The 22,520-nt window shown below is 40.3% G+C and overlaps 1 protein-coding gene across 1 annotated transcript in view; it reads right to left on the reverse strand.

Annotated features, from left to right (window-relative positions):
- fbn2b (fibrillin 2b) overlaps positions 1-22,520 on the reverse strand; it is a 62,975-nt gene that overhangs the window by 26,597 nt on the left and 13,858 nt on the right. The window contains exons 5-9 of the mRNA XM_020613073.1: positions 19,841-19,936; positions 19,238-19,333; positions 10,455-10,652; positions 6,774-6,899; positions 1,508-1,633 (exon numbers count right to left, since the gene is read on the reverse strand). Coding sequence (XP_020468729.1) covers positions 1,508-1,633; positions 6,774-6,899; positions 10,455-10,652; positions 19,238-19,333; positions 19,841-19,936 — 642 coding nt within the window. The remainder of the gene's footprint in view (positions 1-1,507; positions 1,634-6,773; positions 6,900-10,454; positions 10,653-19,237; positions 19,334-19,840; positions 19,937-22,520) is intronic.

Here is a 22,520-nt window from a genome sequence, read left to right on the forward strand (position 1 = left end):
GCTAAAGGAAGTGAGGTGCAGGATCCAGATGTCAGACGCTGGGAGAAAAAAAGGGCCAAGAGGAAATGATAAGATAGATAAGGAGGATGCGAGTGCGAGAATGCTTCATTTTTAGAGATAAAGAGTTAGAAATAAAACAACAACAGCCAGAGGAGACAGAGAAATGATCAATACCGAGTTGAAAATGGGCAGTTCCAGAGTAAAGAGAAAGACTTTCTACTGTAAATCACTGGGCTGGTAACTCAGGGAATGAGTAAGTGAGTGAGTAAGTGAAAAATATAAAGAAAGAGTGACATATCACTTCAGGGAAAAGAAGAAGAAGGGGGATGACAGCAGAGAAAAAAACAGACAGATGGAAAATGTTTGGGTTTTAATGAGAGGAGCTCTGTGTCAGTGTGCAATTCACTTTCTTCAACACGCACATACTGTACATGCCATTTTCTTTCCTTTGTCCAGAGCCTACATGTAGAATACATGGCCAAAAATATGGGAACACTCCTGTTTACATATACGTGTGCTCAAGGCATTTCTCATTTTAACAGGACAATGCCCCCATGGCACAAAGCTAGGTTCATAAAGAAATGTTTTTCCAAGTTTGGTGTTACATCACTTGATAGAGCACTGTCCTTAACCTCATCCAACAGCTTTGTGATGAACCAGATTGCCAGCTGCCAACCAGGCCATGAGTTGTGGCTAAATGAGAGCAAATCACTGCAGCCAGGTTCCACTTCTTGAGGAAAGCCTCACAGAAGACAGAAGGTTTTTGCAACAGCATATTAAATGTTGTGTTATTAAAATGAGATGTTCAGTCACACAGAAGCCTAATGTTCATGCACTGACATACCTGGGCCCACTGCCCTTATTGACTGTACTGGTTCCATTCTGTTGAGGTTAGTGGGAATTCTTTTCTTTCCATATTGTTTTCACTTTAAACAATAGCCATATGCCTGTTTCCTTGAAGTTAAGCCATCCACCTTTGAAATCAGCCTTCGCCTTGTTTATATATGTGCATGTGTGGGCACATGCAAATCTGTTACACTTTTTGGCATTCTCAACCCATTTCCTCTCACACTTTTTCCAAAACAAAAACAGAGAAGATCATTATTTTCTACAGATGATAGAGGACAAGTTGCATTAAAACTATACAATAGCTTACTGTAAATAAGGGGAATCGAGTTTATAGTGGAAGATGGCACTGAGAAGAAAAGTGAAGCAATCCAGTGGTTTTACTATAGAGGAGCTTTTTTTGAGAGTTAAATTGGGCTGGGTCTCTGATGGTTATAGGCTGAAACAAAAGACTCTGAGCTGTCTGTTGAATCTTCAAATAACATATTAACACCTGTCTGTGTTTCACTGCGGCTGCCAGGAGAGGTGAGAAATACAGAAATATATTAACATCTGCTAGTGTTTCATGGGACATGTCAGTGAATTATGCACAGAATGTGAGGAAATACACAAATGAGAGAAATAAATGTTGCAAATATGTGTGTATGTGTGTGAGACTCACCCACACATCTGGAGCCATCTGTGCTAGAGATGTAGCCTCGTGGACAGGTGCAGACATAGCTACCAGCAGTGTTAGTGCAATCTCCTCCATCACACACACCAGGAATGCTGCTGCATTCGTCGATATCTGAAACACGCACAGTTATATTATAAATCGCATCATGTGTCACAGGTGTCGAGTACTAAATTTAAGAATTTCTTGAATGAATGATACAGTGAAAGTTTATTGCACTCAACCTACTAGCTCTGCAGTCTACCAAAGTGGTAGACAAGACAAAAAGAACCCAACAGTGAAACTGTAAATCACAGTGAATGAAGAAAAGCAGCAGCAGTGACCAATCAAAGATTCTCAGTACTACAACGGATGCTAGAACTCTTTATTGTGTATGAGGTTCATCTCATATTGTTTAACACAATGTATCTGTATTGACGGAGAGTACTGAAACTGACTTAATGCCTTGTCAGATTTGTTGGCATCTTTGCTTATTCATTGATTAAATCATAATTGGATGTACACAGGATTTTACCAAAGTTGATACTTTGCTGTTTGAATAGTCTGGCTGTATCACCACTAAACATTATATATTTGATACCCAGCCTTATAAAGTGACACAAGAATAGGAAAGAAAAGGCTATAAGCAGAAAATAATCAGTGATGGCCCTATTGAAAACACACAAATTGTTTAAAGATGAGAGAACAAAGCAATCTCAAGTCTACCGAATGAGACCTGTGCAGGATATTATTCCAGTCAAAAGGAGTTCTAGAGGTAAAACGACAGTCTGTGGGTACTGCTCAGCATCTGGGTTGATTATCAGTGTAAATACTGTATCTACAATTGCTTTAGTTTGCAAATTTGAAAGAAACGTCCATACTAGAAGAAACAGACTGCTCAGTTTTAAGGTAATAAGCTGCCGCGCCATGATTTGACTCACAAATGTCTGCAATGTCTGAGAGTACCTGGGCACAGTGTTTGGCAGGGCCCACCTTGGTGTGGTACATTTTATGACGGCATTAAGTTGTAATGAGGGGACCTCATTGCTCCATGACAGGGGAACCCAAAGTGAAGTTCCAGAGGTTTTGTGGGTTTTATGGGGTGTGGCACAGTACTTATATATAATTAACTACACCACTGAGGAGCATAATCACAGCATTATATCAGAAGTAGTGCATGTGGTAATGTGCGTGTGCCCTACCTGTTTAATCAGAAAAGTTTAGTGGTTTATTGATTTTTACAGGTTTAGCTTTCAACTAAGGGCGCTACGTTCGTCTTCCTGGGGTCCAGTTAAAACAATTACAAAAACAAACATAAGCATTCCAGTTAAAAGTCATTCATTCAGTACATAAGTCAAAAAGCCTATCTAATCTATAGTACCTTCACAACCCAAAACTAAAACATTTTACATCCTTACAGATTAGCTAAATAACAAAATGAATTCAAAATCTTATTCCATTTAACATATATCGATTAATAAAAACACAGTTAAGACTAACATCATATCAAGAGCATAAAATGTTGCTTAAATTGTTTTTTTAAATTGCCTACTGTTGGTTTCACAGAACACTGGCGGAAGCTAATTCAATGCAGATGAAAAGATATGTTCTGTAAACATAACTGGCTTGAGGATGTGGGATCATCAGTTGTCTATTAGTTGCCATACGTGTGGAAAAGTGAAGGGTGCATATGTTTTCCTAGAAGTCAGTAGCATATAAGAGTATGTGTGTCTTTCTCTGTGGATGGGTGTAGTAACGCCTGCTGTGCGAGGCTGAGAGGCCGTTCTTCCTCTGCTGATTCCTGTCTGACAGCAGTGGCAGAAAGCCTAGGTGAGACTGTAAAAGTCCAGCCAAATAAACCTCATGTCAGTAGTGCTAACAGCATGCCAGACATTACTCCACACAGACATAGCACTGTGTGTGTGTTAAGGGATGTAACACAGCCATTAACTATGCAATGTGTGTGTGTGTGTGTGTGTGTGTGTGTGTATGTACATATCAATAACACTCATCAATATATGAAAAACCCTTCACAGCTTTTCATCTACTCTAAACTCTGATGTGTGAAACTGTCTGTGTGTGCATTTGTGCAGAGTGCAGAAAAAAATCACAACTGTTAGGTTGATGGGCAAGTCTGAGTGTGTAATGAGAAAGTCTCCCAGATGCTCTAAGTGTTTCTTTGTTCAACACTAACAGCTGGTTTTGAGCCAAAGAACTACACTTAAGGAAGGAAAATGGCAGGAGAAGCACAAAAAGCAGAAGAAGGAGGGGGAGACTGTCAAGCACAAATCAGAGCTAAAAGCCAGCCATAAAATGAAGCGTCTTGTTGTGCTCAAAATGATCAGACACTCATGACATCTTAACAGCTCCAAAAGCTCAGTTATTTCACCGTGAAAGCTCTCAGCAATGTTGTTTGTGCATTATCTAGAAGGGCGTTACAATAAAAGCCTTGCCCAGAGGACCTGTGCTGATTGTTTGTTTCGCTAAACATGAGTTTCCTGCAGCTCCATGACTTAAGATGCACATTTACAACTGTTCTTTTGTCTTTCTGTTCTCACTCTGCATGGGTCAGATCAGGCAATAACATGATGACTCCTGCAATCAACAAATCAACACCAGAGCTGTTTCTAGGGAACAAAAATAATGAACATACTTTCTGACTGAACAAACCTTAATGCTTTCATTAGAAAGTTAAAGTTGCACATAATTTTTGAAGAGCTGAATAATGGAAATGTTTGACAGTTCTAGCTATATTACATTTATTATTGTAGTATTACGTAAGTGCATTCATTATTGCAAGATTTAACATTTGACCTAGAAAGGTTTAATGAGCTTTTACTTCTGTTTCAGATAAATAGCTGTATTGTCATATTTAATGCTGATAAAATTAGTCATTTTGATAATCCTGTACTTGTAGGGACGCAAGGATACCAAAAACACACGGTATGATATTGTTACGATAAAAAGTCCATGATACGATAGTTATCACAATATTTAAAAAATGAATGAAAAAGATTTTTAAAAATGTGCTTTACTAAATAATAGGTGTAAATCAGAATTTTGTGTGATTTTCCTTTTAACTTAGTGCTCCTGTTTTCCTTCTGTATTAATATAAAAGTAGCCAGCCATGACCTAAGCATATGTATGAATTGTCATTGGCACTGAATGACTGAACTGTTTGTAGGACTGCAAAAGAAAGGATGATGCAGCAGTCAGTAGCAGTCCTGTTACATGCTGCCTTTTATATACTGCCTGTGACCACTGGGGGCAGTACTGAGCACAGTGCTGCTTGGTGCACCAAAACAAGGAGATGAAGACAAAAACTAAACTAGGACAAGACACATAAAGGTGAGATACTGTAGGTGTTTTTGAACATCGTGGTCTACCTTTTCAAGAGAAAAAACTTTAAGGGTGGTTGCTAAGTAGTTGGTTTTTCATATGTGTGTCCGGTTTGTTTGCCCATCTCTATTAAATTGTAGCACACAGTCGTATACTGACTGTTTTTGCTAAATGTATCCAGGATTGTCTCAGTCATAAACAGAGCTAGTATTGCCTTCATCTGGCAGTATGTAAATTGTTTTGCATTTGTCAGTTTCCTTTCCTCCCATGTTACTTTTTGAAACAGGAAAACAGAAATGTTGCCACATTTTCAGAAAAAAAATGATATATGGGAAAGTGTAAATGGCCATTGTCATATTTTTATAGACTAAACAATTAAAGTACCTGAGAGATTAATCATGAATATTCCTGTTGTGACCACGCTTGCCTTTGCTGAGGAAAACATCAGTGTTCCTGCAAACCATCTGTTTTCATGTTCTCTCTCTGTCTGTCTTGTCAATCACCATATAATCCTCAGCAGCCAGTTATATTCAATAGAGCAAAGCAAAGTAAAGTAAGCATTTGGTGAGCAGTTGAAAGGGTACAAGGTTTTCTAATCCTGAGCTCATCTGAGCCTGCTGAAGTGTGTCTACAAAATCCACACCTAAATTTCAGTGTTCTCTTTTCTTTGAAATGCCTATCCTCTCCTTACTGTAAGTGTAACACGTTGGCATTCACCCAATACCACAACTGAAACTGTGACTGGGTAAATTAGTGAAGTCAGTCTCCCTGTTGCATTCCTTTACTCACTGAGACATAAATCAGTCTTAATAATTGCTTCTCATTAATAGAGACATTATTTTCCAGCAAACATAACCAGCTCTTCCTGTATTCTCCCTGCTCCTGGTTCAGCTCTTAGCCATGCTACAAATTAATATAATAAAAGGAGAATTTAGATAATAATTCATACACTGATACACTACAATAGCTAGTGTAGCCTTGGTCTTGTTCAGTTAAATGGATGTCATGTGGCTGAAAAAGCTTTCTGTAATCCTCGCTGAGGACTAGGAACACATTGGCTTCAGTCCAAGAGACACAACCCCTCCCTGGCTAACTATCAGACTGTTTAGCCTGGGCATTATTTAAATTCCATCCAATGAACACACTGTAATGTGAATCCACTCTACTGTGTGCGCGTGTTTCCATGTATATGTGCCAGACTATTTTAACTCTGAACATCTTGTCACTGTTTAAATGATTCTAGTGACATGTCAACTGATCCCAGCAAACCCACAGGTATCATAAAGTGCATGGTATATGACTGTCTCACCATAAACTCCACAAATATTTGAATTTGCAATAAGTTAACATATTAAAGTATTTTCTTTTAAAGCAAAGTTGGCACTTGATTTTGTGATGCTGTGTCAGTTTTCAACATTGTTCAAATCAGCTTCTAGTGATTATCTCTTGTCTTGGTTAAAAATAAAAATAGCTTTTCTTTGCATCGTATGAACGGTTTCACTGGTGTTTTCTGGTTGGTGACTATATGTGATGAAGCCTTTAGACTTTACAAACTGCAGGATGGCCTAGGGGACATGTTACAGATCAGCAAACACGGAGCCATCAGGAATCAGTGTCTTGCTAAAGGACACCTTATCAGGGTGCAGATGTTTATCACAATGGAGGCTTGTACTTCAGACTTGATCCCCTCACTTACTCCAGTACTCTAGTCCCTTTTTTCTTACAAGAACTTTGGGTTTGAAACTCAACCCTAATAATACACTTGTCAATATTTACTTCACAATAAAGATAATTAAAGCAAAATATAAAAAAATGGCTGCTAGTATCCCTGATCTATTCATGAATTTGTGAGATGGTTTCCATTTGTTTCTTACGTGAGCATTTCCTCAGTCTGCATCCACAAGTCAACACTGAGGCCTAATCAGATTAGACTCACCTTCACATTTGTGGCTGGTTTCACTCTGGCGGTGGCCAGCGGGGCATTTACATTCGTAGGATCCCACAGTGTTGATGCAGTTACCTCCAGAACACAGACCTGGCACTGCCTCACACTCATCCACGTCTAAAGGAAAGAAGGAAAAGACAGGAACTGTGAGCAAGAAGAGGCAAAATTAGCTAAGAGCAAAACATAGAGGTTTCTGAAGAGCACTGTCTTAGGATACACCAAAAACTACAAGAATAATCCAGATTAATAACAAACGTTATGAGGTATGCTGTATATTATATCAGTTCACTATGATTCAAACCATGTCTTAGAGCATTTTCTGGCACAAATTCGGTTGCTGAAACAGTTCTTCATTTTCCTTTTCAACTTTTTTGCACAGAGAAGGAGGTGAAAACAAGTAGTAACTTGGCACCGGCTATGATATATAAGACCACTTCCAGAAAGACCCACTTCAGTTCTTGTTTGAACAGGAAATGACCTTTTGAAATGTACGTTTTTCCCAGCATTCAAAGTGAGTCACTTTTACCAGCATTGGGGAATATGTCAGAAGGCAGGCTCCAGTAAAAACTGTGGATACTTGTGATGATGTACACATACAGACAGTGGTTTATTCTCCCCTTAGCTACAGTCACAAAACAGGATCCAGGCATTGTGAAAGTGCAAGCTGTGCTCTGAAAAGCTCAACTTCCTGAACATATGTACACACCTTCAGGCTCGCGCACGCACAACCATGTATAAATACAATACATATAAACAGTCTGTTTCTAATCACCTGAATACGTTCAGTCTCTCCTCCTTTTAAATTAAGGCTGAAAATTCTGTCTAGTGTCTGGTGGAAGTCTCTGTGTCAAAGGTTGGAAGAGCAAGAATGAAAACAACTACCGGCCAATGTCCTGATGTGGAGCCTGGAGTGCAATTCCCACATTTGGATTCATGGTCATGGTGTGCTTTGTACTGCTGCCAGTAAGACACTGCTCTAGGCTCTCTGGTGTTTTTGGTGTGTGTGTGTGCCTGTGCCTTTGTATTACTTGCATTATACCAAAAACCTAACACACACACACAGTGGGGAGTTGGCCCAAAATTTCACTGAATTTTAGAGTGGCAACATGGTTTAAGGTTAGGGTGAGGTTAGGTGTAGTATTAGGTTAAGGGTTAGGGTTAAGCAAGTAGTGGTTGTGGTTAAGGTTTAGGTAAGTCTAAAGGAAACTAATGAAAGCAATGAAAGCACAGTGCGTGTGTTTGTGTATGTGAGCAAGATAGAGAGAGGAGTTAGAGAGAATGGACAAAAACAGATTCAGGGAGAGAAGGAAGCGCAGACAGACAGTAAAGAAGAGCGTAAAGGAGGAGGTATGCGAGTCACAGAGGGATGAGTGATTGTCTCACAGTGGTGTACTTCTAACATATGAGCAGCTTGGCAGGCACATCCAAAAGAGAGGGGCTAAATATAAACCAGTTACTGATCCCAGATGTAATACTTTTTTGAATTACTCATAAATAATGTATAAGTACTTTTACATATAGCTGTGTAGATTGTGATATTGCTACATCTCATGGAAAACTGTTACATTGCTTTGATGTGTTTAAACACATATATGTATTGGCCAGGCGTATATATAGTGTATCACTTATTGTTGGTCCTTGGTTATTGCACCTAACCCTCTTCTTGTTATGAATGAACTGAATTTTTCAAAAGTTTCCCCATGCAAAAGTTAAGATTAAACTGAATTTGTAAAAGTTAAATAAAACTCAAAGCCATGTTGGAAACATTATACGGTATGTGTTTCTGACATTCTGTCCACCTACAGTTACTCAACTTACATACTTTTTCAACAGAACGTACAAATATGCAGGCCCCAAATATGTATCCCAGAGCAGTTAACATAAACACAACTGGCCCAGCCACCCATTCTGTCACAAGTGAGTTTGTTTGGTACAACAAAACTACCAAATAGACACACACAAAGATGAATGTGGCGCCCGACAAAAATAAATAGCGTTGTGACTGTGTTTTGACTACCTCTAGCTTTATGCCTGTATAAAAACTGAGCCAAATATCTCTCTGCATGTTCAGTAAAAAAGACTGAACGGCCATCTTAGTTAACTTCATTCATTTATTCACTGTCACCACTGGGTAAAGCAGTCGTCTCCCAACCAGAGGGTTGAAGGTTCGAATCTCGGTGCCTGCAGTCCACATGTAGAAGTGTCCTTGGGCAAGACACTGAACCCCCCAAGTTGCCCATGATGGCGGCGCGTAAGCGTGCAGGGGCCCGAGACTCCAAACAAAATTTCGTTGCATGTGTCACAATAAAATAAAGCTTCTTATTGTTTGAAATGCTGGACAAACTGTAAATTTGGGCAGAGATGCAGATAAAAATGACACAGCCACACCCATCCTTGCATATGTGACCAGTGAATTTGCAATGGACATTGAACAGTCTAACAATTATGGATATAAGTCCCAGCATGTGTAACTTTCTAATGTAAATGTAAGCACCACTCCAGTTTGCCATAATTTCCAGAAAAAAATACATGAGTTATTTGTTTTTAGCTCAGATACTTCTTACATGTTGCCGTGCGCTATGAAGATCAGTACACAAATACTTAAGACAAAAACAGTCTCCGTCTGTGATGGCTTCAGCTAGACATCGATCATCACAGAGTGCCCAGGGTGCTGCTAGGCGTGGCCAAATGACAGGAACCGGATGGAGGCATTTGGTTGTACTCGTTAAACAAGGAACATGGCCTCCACGTAGGTAACACTGATACTTTAAACACCTTTAGTAAGACAGAAAAGGTTTTCAATTTTCAATTTCACTAGGTCTTAAAACATTACTTCTGCATGTACATTAATATTCTGTTATAGCTTCTATGTATAATACTATGTACTATGTATGTACCTGAGGTGGAAAGTAACTAAGTAATTTACTCAAGTACTCTATTAAGCACAGTCTTGAGGTCACTGTACTTTACTTAAGTATTTTCATTTTCTGCTTTTTCATACTTCACTACATCTTACAGAAAAATATTGTACTTTTTACTCACTATTAAGTACATTTTATGCTAATACTTCTGTACGTTTATGTATGTAACAATTTGAATGCAGGACCTTTACTTGTAACAGAGTATTTTTGTGGTATTATTACTTTTACTTAAGTAAACTATCTGAGTATTTCTTCCACCACTGGTATCTACCATACTTTAGTTTGGCTAAGGTGTGTAAAAGCTCACATTTTGCCTATGAGAAGAAAAAAAAAGTGATAGCTAGTAGAGTACATGCTGATACTTATCGCTATACTGACTCATACTTTAAAGCACATAAACTTGTTTACTTGTAGAGATTTTGTAGGCTACATAGGGATAAAAACAAGCACGTACACAGCATCTGCTGAATAAGACCTTAGCAGGAAACTACAAGCTAGTATCCGGCTTACTGTGTACATGTAAACACCTGCAGTGTTGTTAACACTAGTTCAAGGATGTTGTGGGCAGGAATTGCAGCTGAGATGGTGATGGATAAAGTAATGGTTACAGTGTTTACTGTGGTGATAGTGTTCAGCTGTGTATATGTGTCTGTGTGTGTCTGTGTGTGTGTCATTATGTGCATCCTCCTCCATCACTGTTAAAAAGATGTTTCACCAGGTGTGTGCACAAGCAAGCGAGCTTCAGTCTGACCTTGGCAGGCCCCGGTGCGGATGTTGGGGATGAAGCCTCGTCTGCAGGGGTGCGGCTGGGCAGGGCACTGCTCACAGGGGTGGCCCCACGCTCGGCCAATGGTAGCGCAGCAGAGGGTTTTGGTGCAAACAATTCCACTGAGCTGACCCTGACACATCTGGTTGCTCACCTGGGTGAAACATGGCCCAGTCCTGTAGTCTGTGGTAGGAGAGAGATGCATATCATTTGTTAGCTTGTGACTGATTTAGCATCTGAATGATTAAATGACAAAACAGTGATTCATTCCTTGAACATAGCAACACTAAATAAAACCTGATTAACATCAGATATGGAGTTTCTTTTTCTACAGAGAACTCACATTTCCTGTAATAACTATTTGACTGAATGATCTTTTCTCCCTTCCCTTGTTAATTTCAGTCAAACAACAAATGGAGGAATGGATGTAGGGGAAAATCTGGAATCCCATTAAAGAATGATTTTAAAGACATAACTCACTGGAGTGTTAAACACATCCTCACAGTTTAATTGTTTTTGGATCAACAAGTGACTTTGAAAGAAGAACATTTACAAGTAGCAGGTTTTACCAGGACTTAAGAAGAACAATATGAAAGTTGGTAGCAGCGTAATGAATCAAGTCAGCCACATGATTTCAGACATTATTCAAACCTACTCAGATTAAACTGCAAAACACATCCACACTCTGTCTCTCAGCAGCAACATTGGACTGGACAGACATACTGAAGCACACACCAGTACTTTAATGAAGAGCAGTTGGTGGTGGGCTGAACTGTGGTGCTTTCTGTTTCCACTGATATGAGAGTATTAAGCAGCTAATGACAGCCTGGTCATCAATAAGCTTGTGATGAAAAGTAAAAAATATTTTGCAGAGGTGATGCAGATGTGCTACAGTTACTTGTTCTAGCTTTGGGAAAAGGGTGGTAACAACAGAGAAGATAGAGCCATGTACATACTCACACTAATATAAACAGATGGTGCATGCAAACAAATTATGAGAACACACTGTCCCTGGTTTCTCCTTGCCCCTGCCATAATCATGTCAAAATACACTTCACAAATCAGACACAGTGACTTCATTCTGAAACCATTTCAGCGATACAGTGCAGCCTGATGATGGCTTCCCTTGGGAGAGAAACCCTTTTCAAGTTTTCTGGCTCCAAACTTAATATAGGCATCATTAAAAAGTAGTGTCACAGTGGAAATGAAAGACCTAGCGCATGGTTGGCTAGCCAAGGCTGTGACAGTGAGATGTGGAGAAGAAAGAAAGTAGCCTGTTCAGCTTGGAAGGACAGAATGAGATGGAAAGATAGGCATCAGTGGTGGTGGGAGTCCCTTTCTGGACTGTGTCCTTAGTGGTTCCTTGTGCTATATGAAAGGGACAAAGGGTAGGAAAGGAAGACAGACAGTAAACTAGAAAAACCGGGAAAATTAAACTAGGTCAAACTGAGCATACAGAATGTGGGTAGGGGTTAGGCCAGTTCTTGCTCTCATCCATCTGTCTTTATTTTGCTTTGCCCACTTTAGGTCTTTCTGTCAGTCTTTCATAAACTCTCTTCTTGCCTGCATATCAGCCACTATTTGATATTCACATGGCTATGTTGCAACAGTGGACTGGCGACCAATACACTAAATTTGTTTCTGAGCTCTAACACAAAAAATTATCTGCTGATACACCTGTACAGAAACACACAAAGAAACATCATACTCCCCACTTATTCTGCTAAAAATGTTACACTTAATACTACACTAAGCCAGAACAACAGTGCTGTCATTATTTTATACTTTTCTTTTTGCCAGCAAATCCTAACAAAAGACCAAAATCGACAACACTGAAGTCAGTCTCTTAATATTTCCTACTTCACTACCTTGGTTGCGGCCTCAGACCCGTTTCGTCCCATCGAAAATATAAACATAAATATAAAACAGGAAGGTACGACAGGTTTTGGCAAAGTTTACTCCAACAGAAGTAAATACTGGATTTGTAACAAATTTTAGACATGGATTAATACACCTTTGGTATTACTGCAGTAGGATGGTGTACATGCAGTTGACAATGAATAAACTAAAGGACCCATGTTCGTGGCAATGAAGGAACATGTCATCCACTGCAACAATGCAGCTCACTGATGTGTTTTTAATAGTTTTTGGACATTAATGACATAGAGAAATAAGATACTGCACATCAAGCCATACAGGTAACACTGTCAGTGCATTGGTAGTTTTAATCTTTTGTGGGATTTGTTGACATTAAACATAAAATATTACTAGTTTTATCCTTAACCAAAGCTCTTAAATAGGGTGCACCGACAGCAGCTGCTAATACTATTTATTACACATTTACAGTCAAACCATCATCAATTAGTGTTGGCACTCAACACATTAAACCGAATAAAATTAATAAAAACAAAAATGAGAAGAAATAAAAAAAACAAAAAATTGACGGTGCTTTTAGGCTTCATTCAAGACATTGGACTCTCAGACACTCTGATCATCCATCAGCATCAAATAGCCACACACAGCAGCCAAATTCAGCAGTGCATGCATGTGTGCTTAATTAAATATACATGCACACAAACACCTCCTCGTTCACAAACACCTCCTCGCTCTGTCCATCTCTTACACACATTTGCCCAAAAGAATGCACATACTTATCTGTGTACATACACACTGCAACATCTGTCTGAGCATCAAGCCAAACAACAGACTGGGCCAGCTTTTTTTAAAAGTAATGAAGAAAAGCTGCCTCTCTTGTTATGTCCTAATATATGTGTGAACAACAGTTTAAAAACAAAAAACATTTGATGCATGTACTGTAGGTTTTAGTCCAAAGGTCAACACCTCTGTAAGAGCATGACAGTATGCACATCTGTATGTTATGGATGTAAAGTCACTGGACATGTACAATCACAGACACAGGCAGGTTAGGACAAGATACAATCCAATGTCCTGACACAACTTTCAGAAGCAACTGTGTCTAATTAGTGTTCAGATTGCTCAATAGATCCAGAACATTTACCGGATCTCTTTTATCCCCTCTCCACTTCTTACTTCATCAATCCACTGTTAGCAACCTCAGCCTGTCAGCCAGACATATCTCATTTCACCCATAACCTCAAAGTCCTTTCCTTCTGATAATAAGAGAACTTGCCCACTTTGTGTTAAACTTAATGGAGTCTTCTCGTTCTTACAAATGGTTTGATTTTATAATCATCAGCACTTCTAATACAACTTCCCAGGAATCGCTGGCTGTTGCAACACAACCCAACGTTTGCTCAAAGCTGTTGATGCACTTGTAACCTTTGACCAAGATCAGTCCAAGCGGATTAGCCAGCCATTGTTAACAAATGAACTGATGCTTCACATATGATGAGGTTTTTGGAGTGAAGCCAAGCACACAACAATCTGATATCATAGAAAAACGTGATCCCTCATAAAAGCCTATTACTGTTATGGAAGCTGGATTACAGGACGATGTAATACTGTAAAGGCTAAAGTGAGAGAATTTTTTAATCCTATCTGGAACACAGAGCATTCTAGGAAAACATTTAACCATCAGTCCTGTCCAGCTGTGGGATCAGCTGTGGTGCCAGGGCACTGACCTGAGCACTTGAAAGGAAAGAGACATAGCATGACAGAAGAGGACAAATCCCATTTCAGACAAATTAATTATTCCTGACGCATATCAAAAAGTCCCAGGAGGAGAAGTCTGGCAAGATAAGAAACCTGAAATATGAGTTGATTTGACAGAAATTAAGTCATTATCATTTATACATACCTTCCTATGACAGGAGGTCAATAGGTCAAATTAATAAAGAGAAGAAATGTGTGTGTGTGTGTGCACATATGTAAGTAAGCACATGTTTTCAAACTCAATGTTCTTTCTAGACTTTATACAGCGGGGAGGTTTACTACAGTAAATGTCGTGCTTTTACTGCTGTGAAACAGAGTATTTTCTAGTTAGTTTCTATGTATGTGTGTGTGCATCTGTGTGTGTTTACATGTGCATGTTGATGTCTGCTTGGTGTGTGTAGACTAGGCACATGTCTGGTGGGTCTTGTGAAATGTGTGTTTGCATTGCATTGTTTGTGTCCTTGTGTACTTCTGCTTACGTGGATATAAATAAATGATTCAAATGTGTGGATTGCTTTGTGTGTGCTTGTGTGCTTGTGTCTTCATCTGTTTGGGAGGTTTATCTCTATCCTGGCCAGCTATAGCAGTCTGTGCTGGTCCTATCATCACCATTATCAACAGGCTTGAAATCTCTTTTGCTTTAGTCCAAATCATTCCTCAAAGGGGCTGCATCTTTCATTTCTTCCATGTAAAAAGGGGTCAAACATGATACATCATACACACATATACATACAAGGGCCAACAACTGTGGGAGAATGGCAATGGGAGAGATAAGGCCTCCACAGTCTTCCCAGATCTGAAAGCCTGAAACTGCCAGGCAACTGCTGTGTGTGAGGATAATACACAGGACTACACAGACAGAAGTGCATAGTATAGCTTCATTAATTTTCAGGCATTTTAAGGGAATCATTTTGAAAATCTATCTTTGGTGAAAGTATCTTCTGGCATCACGTTGTTAATGCTGCAATTCCTCTCTGATTGTTTCTAAATCTCACCTATTGTACTGTGAAATCTGTCTTGACTACTACAGCTATTTTCGTCTGTCTTGGGAAACTTGCCGACACAATAATGTTAAAAAGCAAAACAATAATGCAGACCCTATTGAATGCAGACAACCACCAGGCAAAAACTTCAGTCGGGCCAATGGGCTCCAGGCTCCATCAACAACGACCACTCATGGGACATGTTCCTTTTTCAGTGAAAGGAAAGTCTTTGTAGTGTTTTTGTAACTACAGCGAGGGTAAAACTGAACTTTTTACATCAAGCCCGAACAGAGACAGCCTTCATCGCCATCCCTTAAGGCTTCTCCAATATTGATTTGGACAAGCCAATGACTCTAAATTTGGCCTGTGCACTGGTGAATCATTTCTCAACTTTTTGTTTAGGAGATAGATCAAGAAAATTTTGTGTGCCCATGAAAAGCAGACACTAAAAACAACTTGTGAACTGTGACATTCCTAATCACAGTTAAAGCATAACATGATAATTCAGTACAGAACATATATCATACATAGTATCTGGATAAAGATCATTATATTTGAAGAAAGCAGTGTAACACATTTCCAGTATTGTTGGATTTAAAAACATTCAGCCATGACTCAGTTGCTCCTTTATGGCTTAACAGGGTTCATTATATTGTATATCTTGCAGCATAAATTGCTGGATTTGGAAAATACACATATGAGGTCTCAGCCATAAGGCAACGTCATGATGCGCCAGTATATGTTTTACAGACTTGCTGTAGATCAAAATTAGCCAAACTGGCCAGCTCAAACTAACTTGTCATTGGGTGTATTTTCCACAGAGTGACCCGTGTCTGTCAGGGAGTCCATTTACCAGTGCAGGCTTCCTTTCCAGGCTTATTCTGTCCAGACTTATCCAAAGTCCATACAGCAGAAATAGCACAAGTTCCTACACTTCCAGCACCTCAGAATACCTTTAACGATACCCTCTGCCGAGGGGCACAACTGCTCCTCTGGGATTATGGGTTTATTTGGCTTGGACTGGGCCACACACTGGAACTGCCGCTGACCACAGAGGCTGTGGAGGTCCACTGAGACAAACCGGAGGGAGCAGTACTGGAGCAGAGCTGGCTTAATAGTCCAGAGCTCTGCACACATACTTTGGCACTACTCCTCGTTACGGCACATGCACATGGAAAGGTGTGGACACTGATAGTATAACAAGACGCAGGAAGCAGTGGGGCTTCAAGCTAAATGATAATAACAATGTTTGCATGAGAAGTTTGCCTGGTCATCATTTTAGTTTAGTGTGTTAGCATGCTAACATTTGCTAATTATCACTAAACACAAAGTACAGCTGAGGCTGCTGGTAATGTCATTTATTTTCCAAGTATTTGGTTTTAAGCAAAAGTATTACACATACTGTATTAAAGTTTGAGCTGATGATGCCACTAGATTGATTACATGCACACATGTACAGAAACAAAACAGCTGCTGCATAATAACAGGGTGCTCATGGCAGACATGGTGGGAAATAGTTTGATTTAAGGAGGCATCACAGAATTTAACTCTGTCTCATGCTAATGCTTGCTAAAGTCAGCAAGCCTCAGGCACACGCACGTAAATGCTTTTCATACACAGCTGCATGTGTACAAACACCCCAGACACACAAACACGCAGGTGTTTCCCATGACTCCATCCCTCACACCCAGTTTCCTTATACTGGCTGACTTTCACTGCCATTATAGTCACGGTTCAGCCGCAGTTTTCTCACTGAATCATGCCATAAATCTACTGACTCATGGCTTCAGTCCCACAAACTCTCAAACCACAATTTACTTATTTATATGACAGCCAAACATTATACTAGGGATTCAATGGCCTTTTCAGGGCCAAAACCAATCTTAAAGAAATGTACTAGTCATTTCACTAGAGGATGCTGTCTCTAAATTGTGAGGATTCTTTGGTATGGGGGAAGGAGTGCTAACAGTTCTGTTAAGTTGTCTTCCAGCTAATTGAAGGTCAAGTGATTAAATTTCATAAATGGACCATTTTCTGAAGATGCAGTAACAAATGAAATGAAAATGAATATACTGTTGCTGATTAAAATATAAAATATAGAGTTCAAACTGTAACTTTTTATATCAAATGCACATTAGCTAGAATAGTTTTTTGCCACTAATATGTTGTTTGACAAATTTAGTCACCCCCCTCTCACCGAAGGTTATTTGGCTCCAGGAATACACACACAAAGACAGATTTTTAAGTGTTTTTCCTGTGACTGCCAGCAGGTTCAGCACTCTAACCACTCATCCAACATGGAGTTCTCCCCTCCACCAGGCTTTGTGTGCACAGCTGGGGAGTCCATTTTCATTTTCACCCTGTCCCACCCTTCTTCCTCCCTCCTCTAGTCTATCTCACTCTCTCATTCTCTCTCTGTCTGCCTCTCTACCTTGCTCCACTCTTCATCAGGAAATATCCATGAACACTTCACAAAAGACGTCTATGTTGTCAGTCCTGTGGGGGTGGCAGGGGGTGAGGGTGGGTATTTATTGCCAGATGTCTTTAAAGCTCCCTCTGACAAACTAAACCCCTCAAATGTATTTTCCAAGAAAACAAAACTGTGGAGTTTCTTGGAGAAAAACACTGAGGAATGGAGAGTGAGATTAAGGCTAGAAATGCTACAGAATTTCATTAAATAATTAAAGTTACATGAATGGAGAAGAAAATAAGTGAACATGTCAGATTAAAACAGGAGACAAGAAGATTAGGGCAGCATGGGAGGACAGTACTTGAATAAAACAAAGAGTGAGAGTTTGCAGCTACTAAAATATGCAGGAAAAAGGAATGTGGAAGAGTAGAACAAGGTGGCTGAAAATTACAGGCCAACATCCCTCTACCTCAGTGTACGTAACAGCAGGGAAGAAGAAGTAGGAGGGGAGGAAGAAGTAAGGGAGGGTTGAGGAGATGAAGGTGAGAATCTGAGGACGTAAAGGTTCTACTGCATGTCTAAAAAGGTGAAATGAGGTGAGCAGAAGCACAGCCATCGCTATCTCATCTAGCACCCCACCACATACATACTGCAGGCTTGTGTTCAAAGCTCAGGAGAAGAACACCCACTGTCTGTCTGAGGAAACTATATGAAGTCATCCACATATGAAGAGCCTGCCCGCTGAGGCTCACCACATGCTGAAGTAATGAATTAACAAAATACATGAGGACTGATAACAGCAACAATCATGACTGCATGGCCACATCAAAGCTTTCCTGGTACGACTTTTCCATTACACTTGTATGATTAGAAAGTGTTTTAATAAAAGGCACCACCCCTTTAATCTTTCTGCTTGCCATCCATCTCTTGGGCAAGCAGATCTTGAGTTGGTTGACTTCATGGCTAGATAAAGGATATTTTAGTTGCAGTACTCACAGTGCAGATTAACTTACAGGAAGTTTCTTATAACAGAGTTTTTGTTCATTATAACTTACCGTGTTAAAGTCATTGCTGAGAATCAAAGTGGGCAAAGCGCAAAGGTGGTCAAACGGTTACATGGGCTATAAACAAATCCCTTCCATACCCTTATAATCTAAACCACATACTGAAAGTGAAACCAGAAGTAAGCAGTCCTAAAATGTCCATTATAATACCTCATTGCATAAAAACTGTGTGTGCTCAACTATAGTAAGTATGACAGGCCAAAGTTGAACCAGAAAGTTGGAGTATAAAACTGGAAATTTAATGGAACAGCTTGGGTAACACCTATAATATTTGCCTTAGTTTTGTCCCAGAAAGGTGTCGTATAAATTTGGTTTGTTTATAAATTGACCGATCACCTTATGCCACACTACCATTAAACATATCAATGCTTCCTCACATATCAGCTATAAATGCATTGACTAAAACTCTTTTATGCAACCAGTTTTCACAAAAACTCACAACTCAGTTGAATGCTGCCTTTAAAAATCCTCATTACATTTTGAAAAGGCCCAAATTATAACAAAAAATGCTGTTTCTCTTTAAAGTAGATTGTTGCAGCACACCATTTTTCCCACTAAAATACAAGCAGGGATTAGCATGAGCAGGTCTTTGTCATATCTATGCAAACTGAGCTGCAAGGGAGACAGGGGAGAAACATAACATACTGTATCGACACAGAAAGAAGAATGAGCTCTCACCTCTCTCGCACTGCGGGCCAGTGAAACCATAGACACAGGCACATCTGCTGGGTCCAATGCAGCGCCCACCGTTCTGGCAGCCATTCTCACACACAGCTACAGGAGAGAGAGGAAGAGAGAGTGAATGGCAGAGAACTTAGCACACTGCCTCTCTTTTCTCTCTCTTCTCTCACAGATCTTTCATTAAGCTTCTGATGACTTCACTTTAAAACTACTTGCATGACACATACGGTAAACACATGCTGTACTGTATATAGTATTTGTATTACAAACATATGTGAGGATTTTCATGGATGACATCAATCTTTTAGACAATAACATCATCTCTCTTCACTCCATGTCTCAATTTAAACTTTCTTTTAACCCCCAAAATATTGCTAAACTCTTAAAAAAGACTTTGTATTGGTTCAACATGATTATGGGATTCAAATATAAAGACAGAAGAAGAAAGCAAGTCAAAGTGAGGACAAGATGCAGGACTTCCATCACCCTTCTGTCTCTCTGAAGACATTTGGTTTTTCAAACTATATAGTGTAGCAGATGACACGTGTGCACAGTACAAGCAACGCCAAGTGTGCTGACTCTGCAGCAGTGTTCACTCACGCTGTCCACAGTGGTTGCCCGTGTAGCCCTTCGGGCAGGAGCACATGTCCTCTGCGCAGGTGCCTCCGTTCATACACCGGACGTTGCAGGACTGAACTGTAGGGGCGAGGGAAGACAGGAGGGGAGAAATGAGGATGATGGGGTGGGTTGTACAGTGGAGAAGGCACAAAAGAGAAAGAAAGACAAGTGAGAGTAGAGGCATTTTAAAAATTAGAATCAGGCCTTCACAAAAGTTAAAGAGAAAGTTCAACATCCAAACAGTCAAATATCATTAATGTTGTCTTATTTACAACCTGTTTTTATTAAATAAACCTCAAATTTTTAGAAATGAATGACTTGATTAATTCATCTCAGTTGGTTTCTTTAATACATTTTTACCCAATCAAAAATCACAATTGTTGTTTCCACACATCTGAGCATTACAAAAACTGTCACTTTAACACATTAAGAGGCTCTTTCCACTTCAGTTGGGTTTGTGCGATGCTGGTGTTTCTTTGGCAGCTTTATATCAACGGACACGGCTCAAAGGTCACAGGCCACCAAGCTAATCGAGCAAACTAGAAGCAGGCAACAAGTCAAGCCATCTGTACGCTACAGTCAGTCAGTGAATCAGGAATTTCCTGAGAGGAGATGGAAACTGGGGGGCGGCAGGATGCACTGAGGAGAGAGGAAGGGTGTGATGTTGAAACAGACCATAAGTGCTGCAGTGGTATTAGCTCTTATGTTATGAAGCAAGACCCTGCATCTGTGACCGGTCAATCCGAGTGTAAGGTGGCCAGTCTGACAGTCTCCAACATGTGGCTACAGGTTCCATACAAGAAAGTGAATGACCTTCCTGGTTAGCAGGCAGCTTTCTGCTGAGCCAGCCTTTGACTGTACACAAGAGAAGAGAAGTCATCTACACCTCTGGATGGCAGCAGTTTGTATTTACTGAATGTTTCCCCGCATCCTCTTTTTTTTCTTTCATCCAAGCTCCAGTGAATATTTTACTGTCCTTTAGTTTCCCAGTGCTTTTATTTTCATCCCTTCTTCCATTTTTCCATACTCCTTCCCTGCTGTGGGGCAGCAGCATCCCCTCTACATCTCTATCTACCTCTCTCCATCCATCTGTTTGTCTTTCTCTCATTAGCATTTCCAGCAGGCAGAGATGTGCAGCAAAGGGGAAATGACTGTGCTTCCTCATATGCACACTTGCCAACAGGAGGCATTTCAGCCACTGTAATCCACCCCCTCATTCTGACTCTACGCAAACACACTAAATATGACTTGTGTGAGTCATGAGTGAATACGCTATAAGGTAGCTTTTACTGTGTGTCAGCCACACCTGCCTTACTAGCAGCTTACAAAGTGAGTCAGCTTGCACATGAGTCAAAGCACAACAGCACGAATCTTGGATGTGAATCCTGTGTAGTTTCAGTAAATGCAAAGCAGAGCAGTTATTCACTGTGAATAAAGCTGCCCTTCACTCCATATATTTAATGTATCAAAAGTCTAGAAGGAGTGCAAGTTAATTTGCTCATGTGCAGACTTCTGGCAGACCACGTACAGATTTGGCAGAAACTACTTTTTGTCTGGATTGTGTCTCATGGCAGCATGTGGTGACAACTTAGAGTGAATAGTTTGGGACAGTGGGGCAGGCTGGGTTTTACAGTGGGTTAGTTTACTAGTGTTGTGTCTCTCCCTTTATCTCCGTTCTTCTCATTTGCTCTCACAGGAGATGGGTGAGGTATTCCTCTCAGGTTTCAACTTCAGATCCGTTCAAGACATGAGGTCAATGCTGTGCACATGATGGACTCTCTTTTTCTACTCATGCCAACATTTGGATTGATGTGAAACGTAAATAATGATTGCAGTGAGTGAGTTTTCCCCGCTGTGGAGCAAACCATGAAGGAAACTGTTCCAACATGCTGCAACCCAGACTCCCCCAAAGCTGAGGGCATCTTGGGTCATCAGTTTTTCAAATCCCTCTCCCCTCAAATATATTTCTAAATAGGTCAAGAAAGGATGGAGAAAGATTTTGGCGAAGGTCACATAGACACTACAGTAATAAGAGACTCTTTGTCCACATATTGTACAGCCTCTGCCCACAGGAAAAAAGCATGATGGGGGACAGGTGCTGGAAAGATAGAGAAAGATCGGAGGTATAAAAGTGACAGAGACTCAGTTCGTTTCATGTGTTTTCTCTATAACAGGAACTAGATGGGAGACGGAGGCGGAGGAGATGGGTGCAAACATGCACATTTGGAGGGAAAAGGAGATGATCTCACTGGCTAACTTCGCCCCTCACTCCCCCTCCTCATGGCACTGCATCCCCTGCATGTGGAGTGAGGTGGTTTGACCCAGTGACCCATGTCTACTGCACATGCAGATCAACAGGGCAGGGGGTGGATTTGTATGTGCATGTGTACTGTATATGTGTGAGCCCTCCAGACATTGAGTGAAAGGAGTTCAATGTAGCTCTGCAGCACCACAGTGCACCTCTGTATTCTGGTAGTGTCGTCGATGAGCTGTACACATCTGGGTGAAGTCCAGGCCTGTGTATTCAGTGTGTGAGTGAAAGAATGTGTGTGTGTGTGTGTGTGTGTGTGTGTGTGTGTGTGTGTGGAGGGGTGTACGTATGTATCTGATGGATAACTGAGGAGCTTTGTTTTGTCCTGATTTACGCACCCCCCCAGGTTCC

The sequence above is a fragment of the Monopterus albus genome, unplaced genomic scaffold (assembly GCF_001952655.1).
Source record: "Monopterus albus unplaced genomic scaffold, M_albus_1.0 scaffold129.1, whole genome shotgun sequence".
Classification (NCBI taxonomy): Eukaryota; Metazoa; Chordata; class Actinopteri; order Synbranchiformes; family Synbranchidae; genus Monopterus; species Monopterus albus.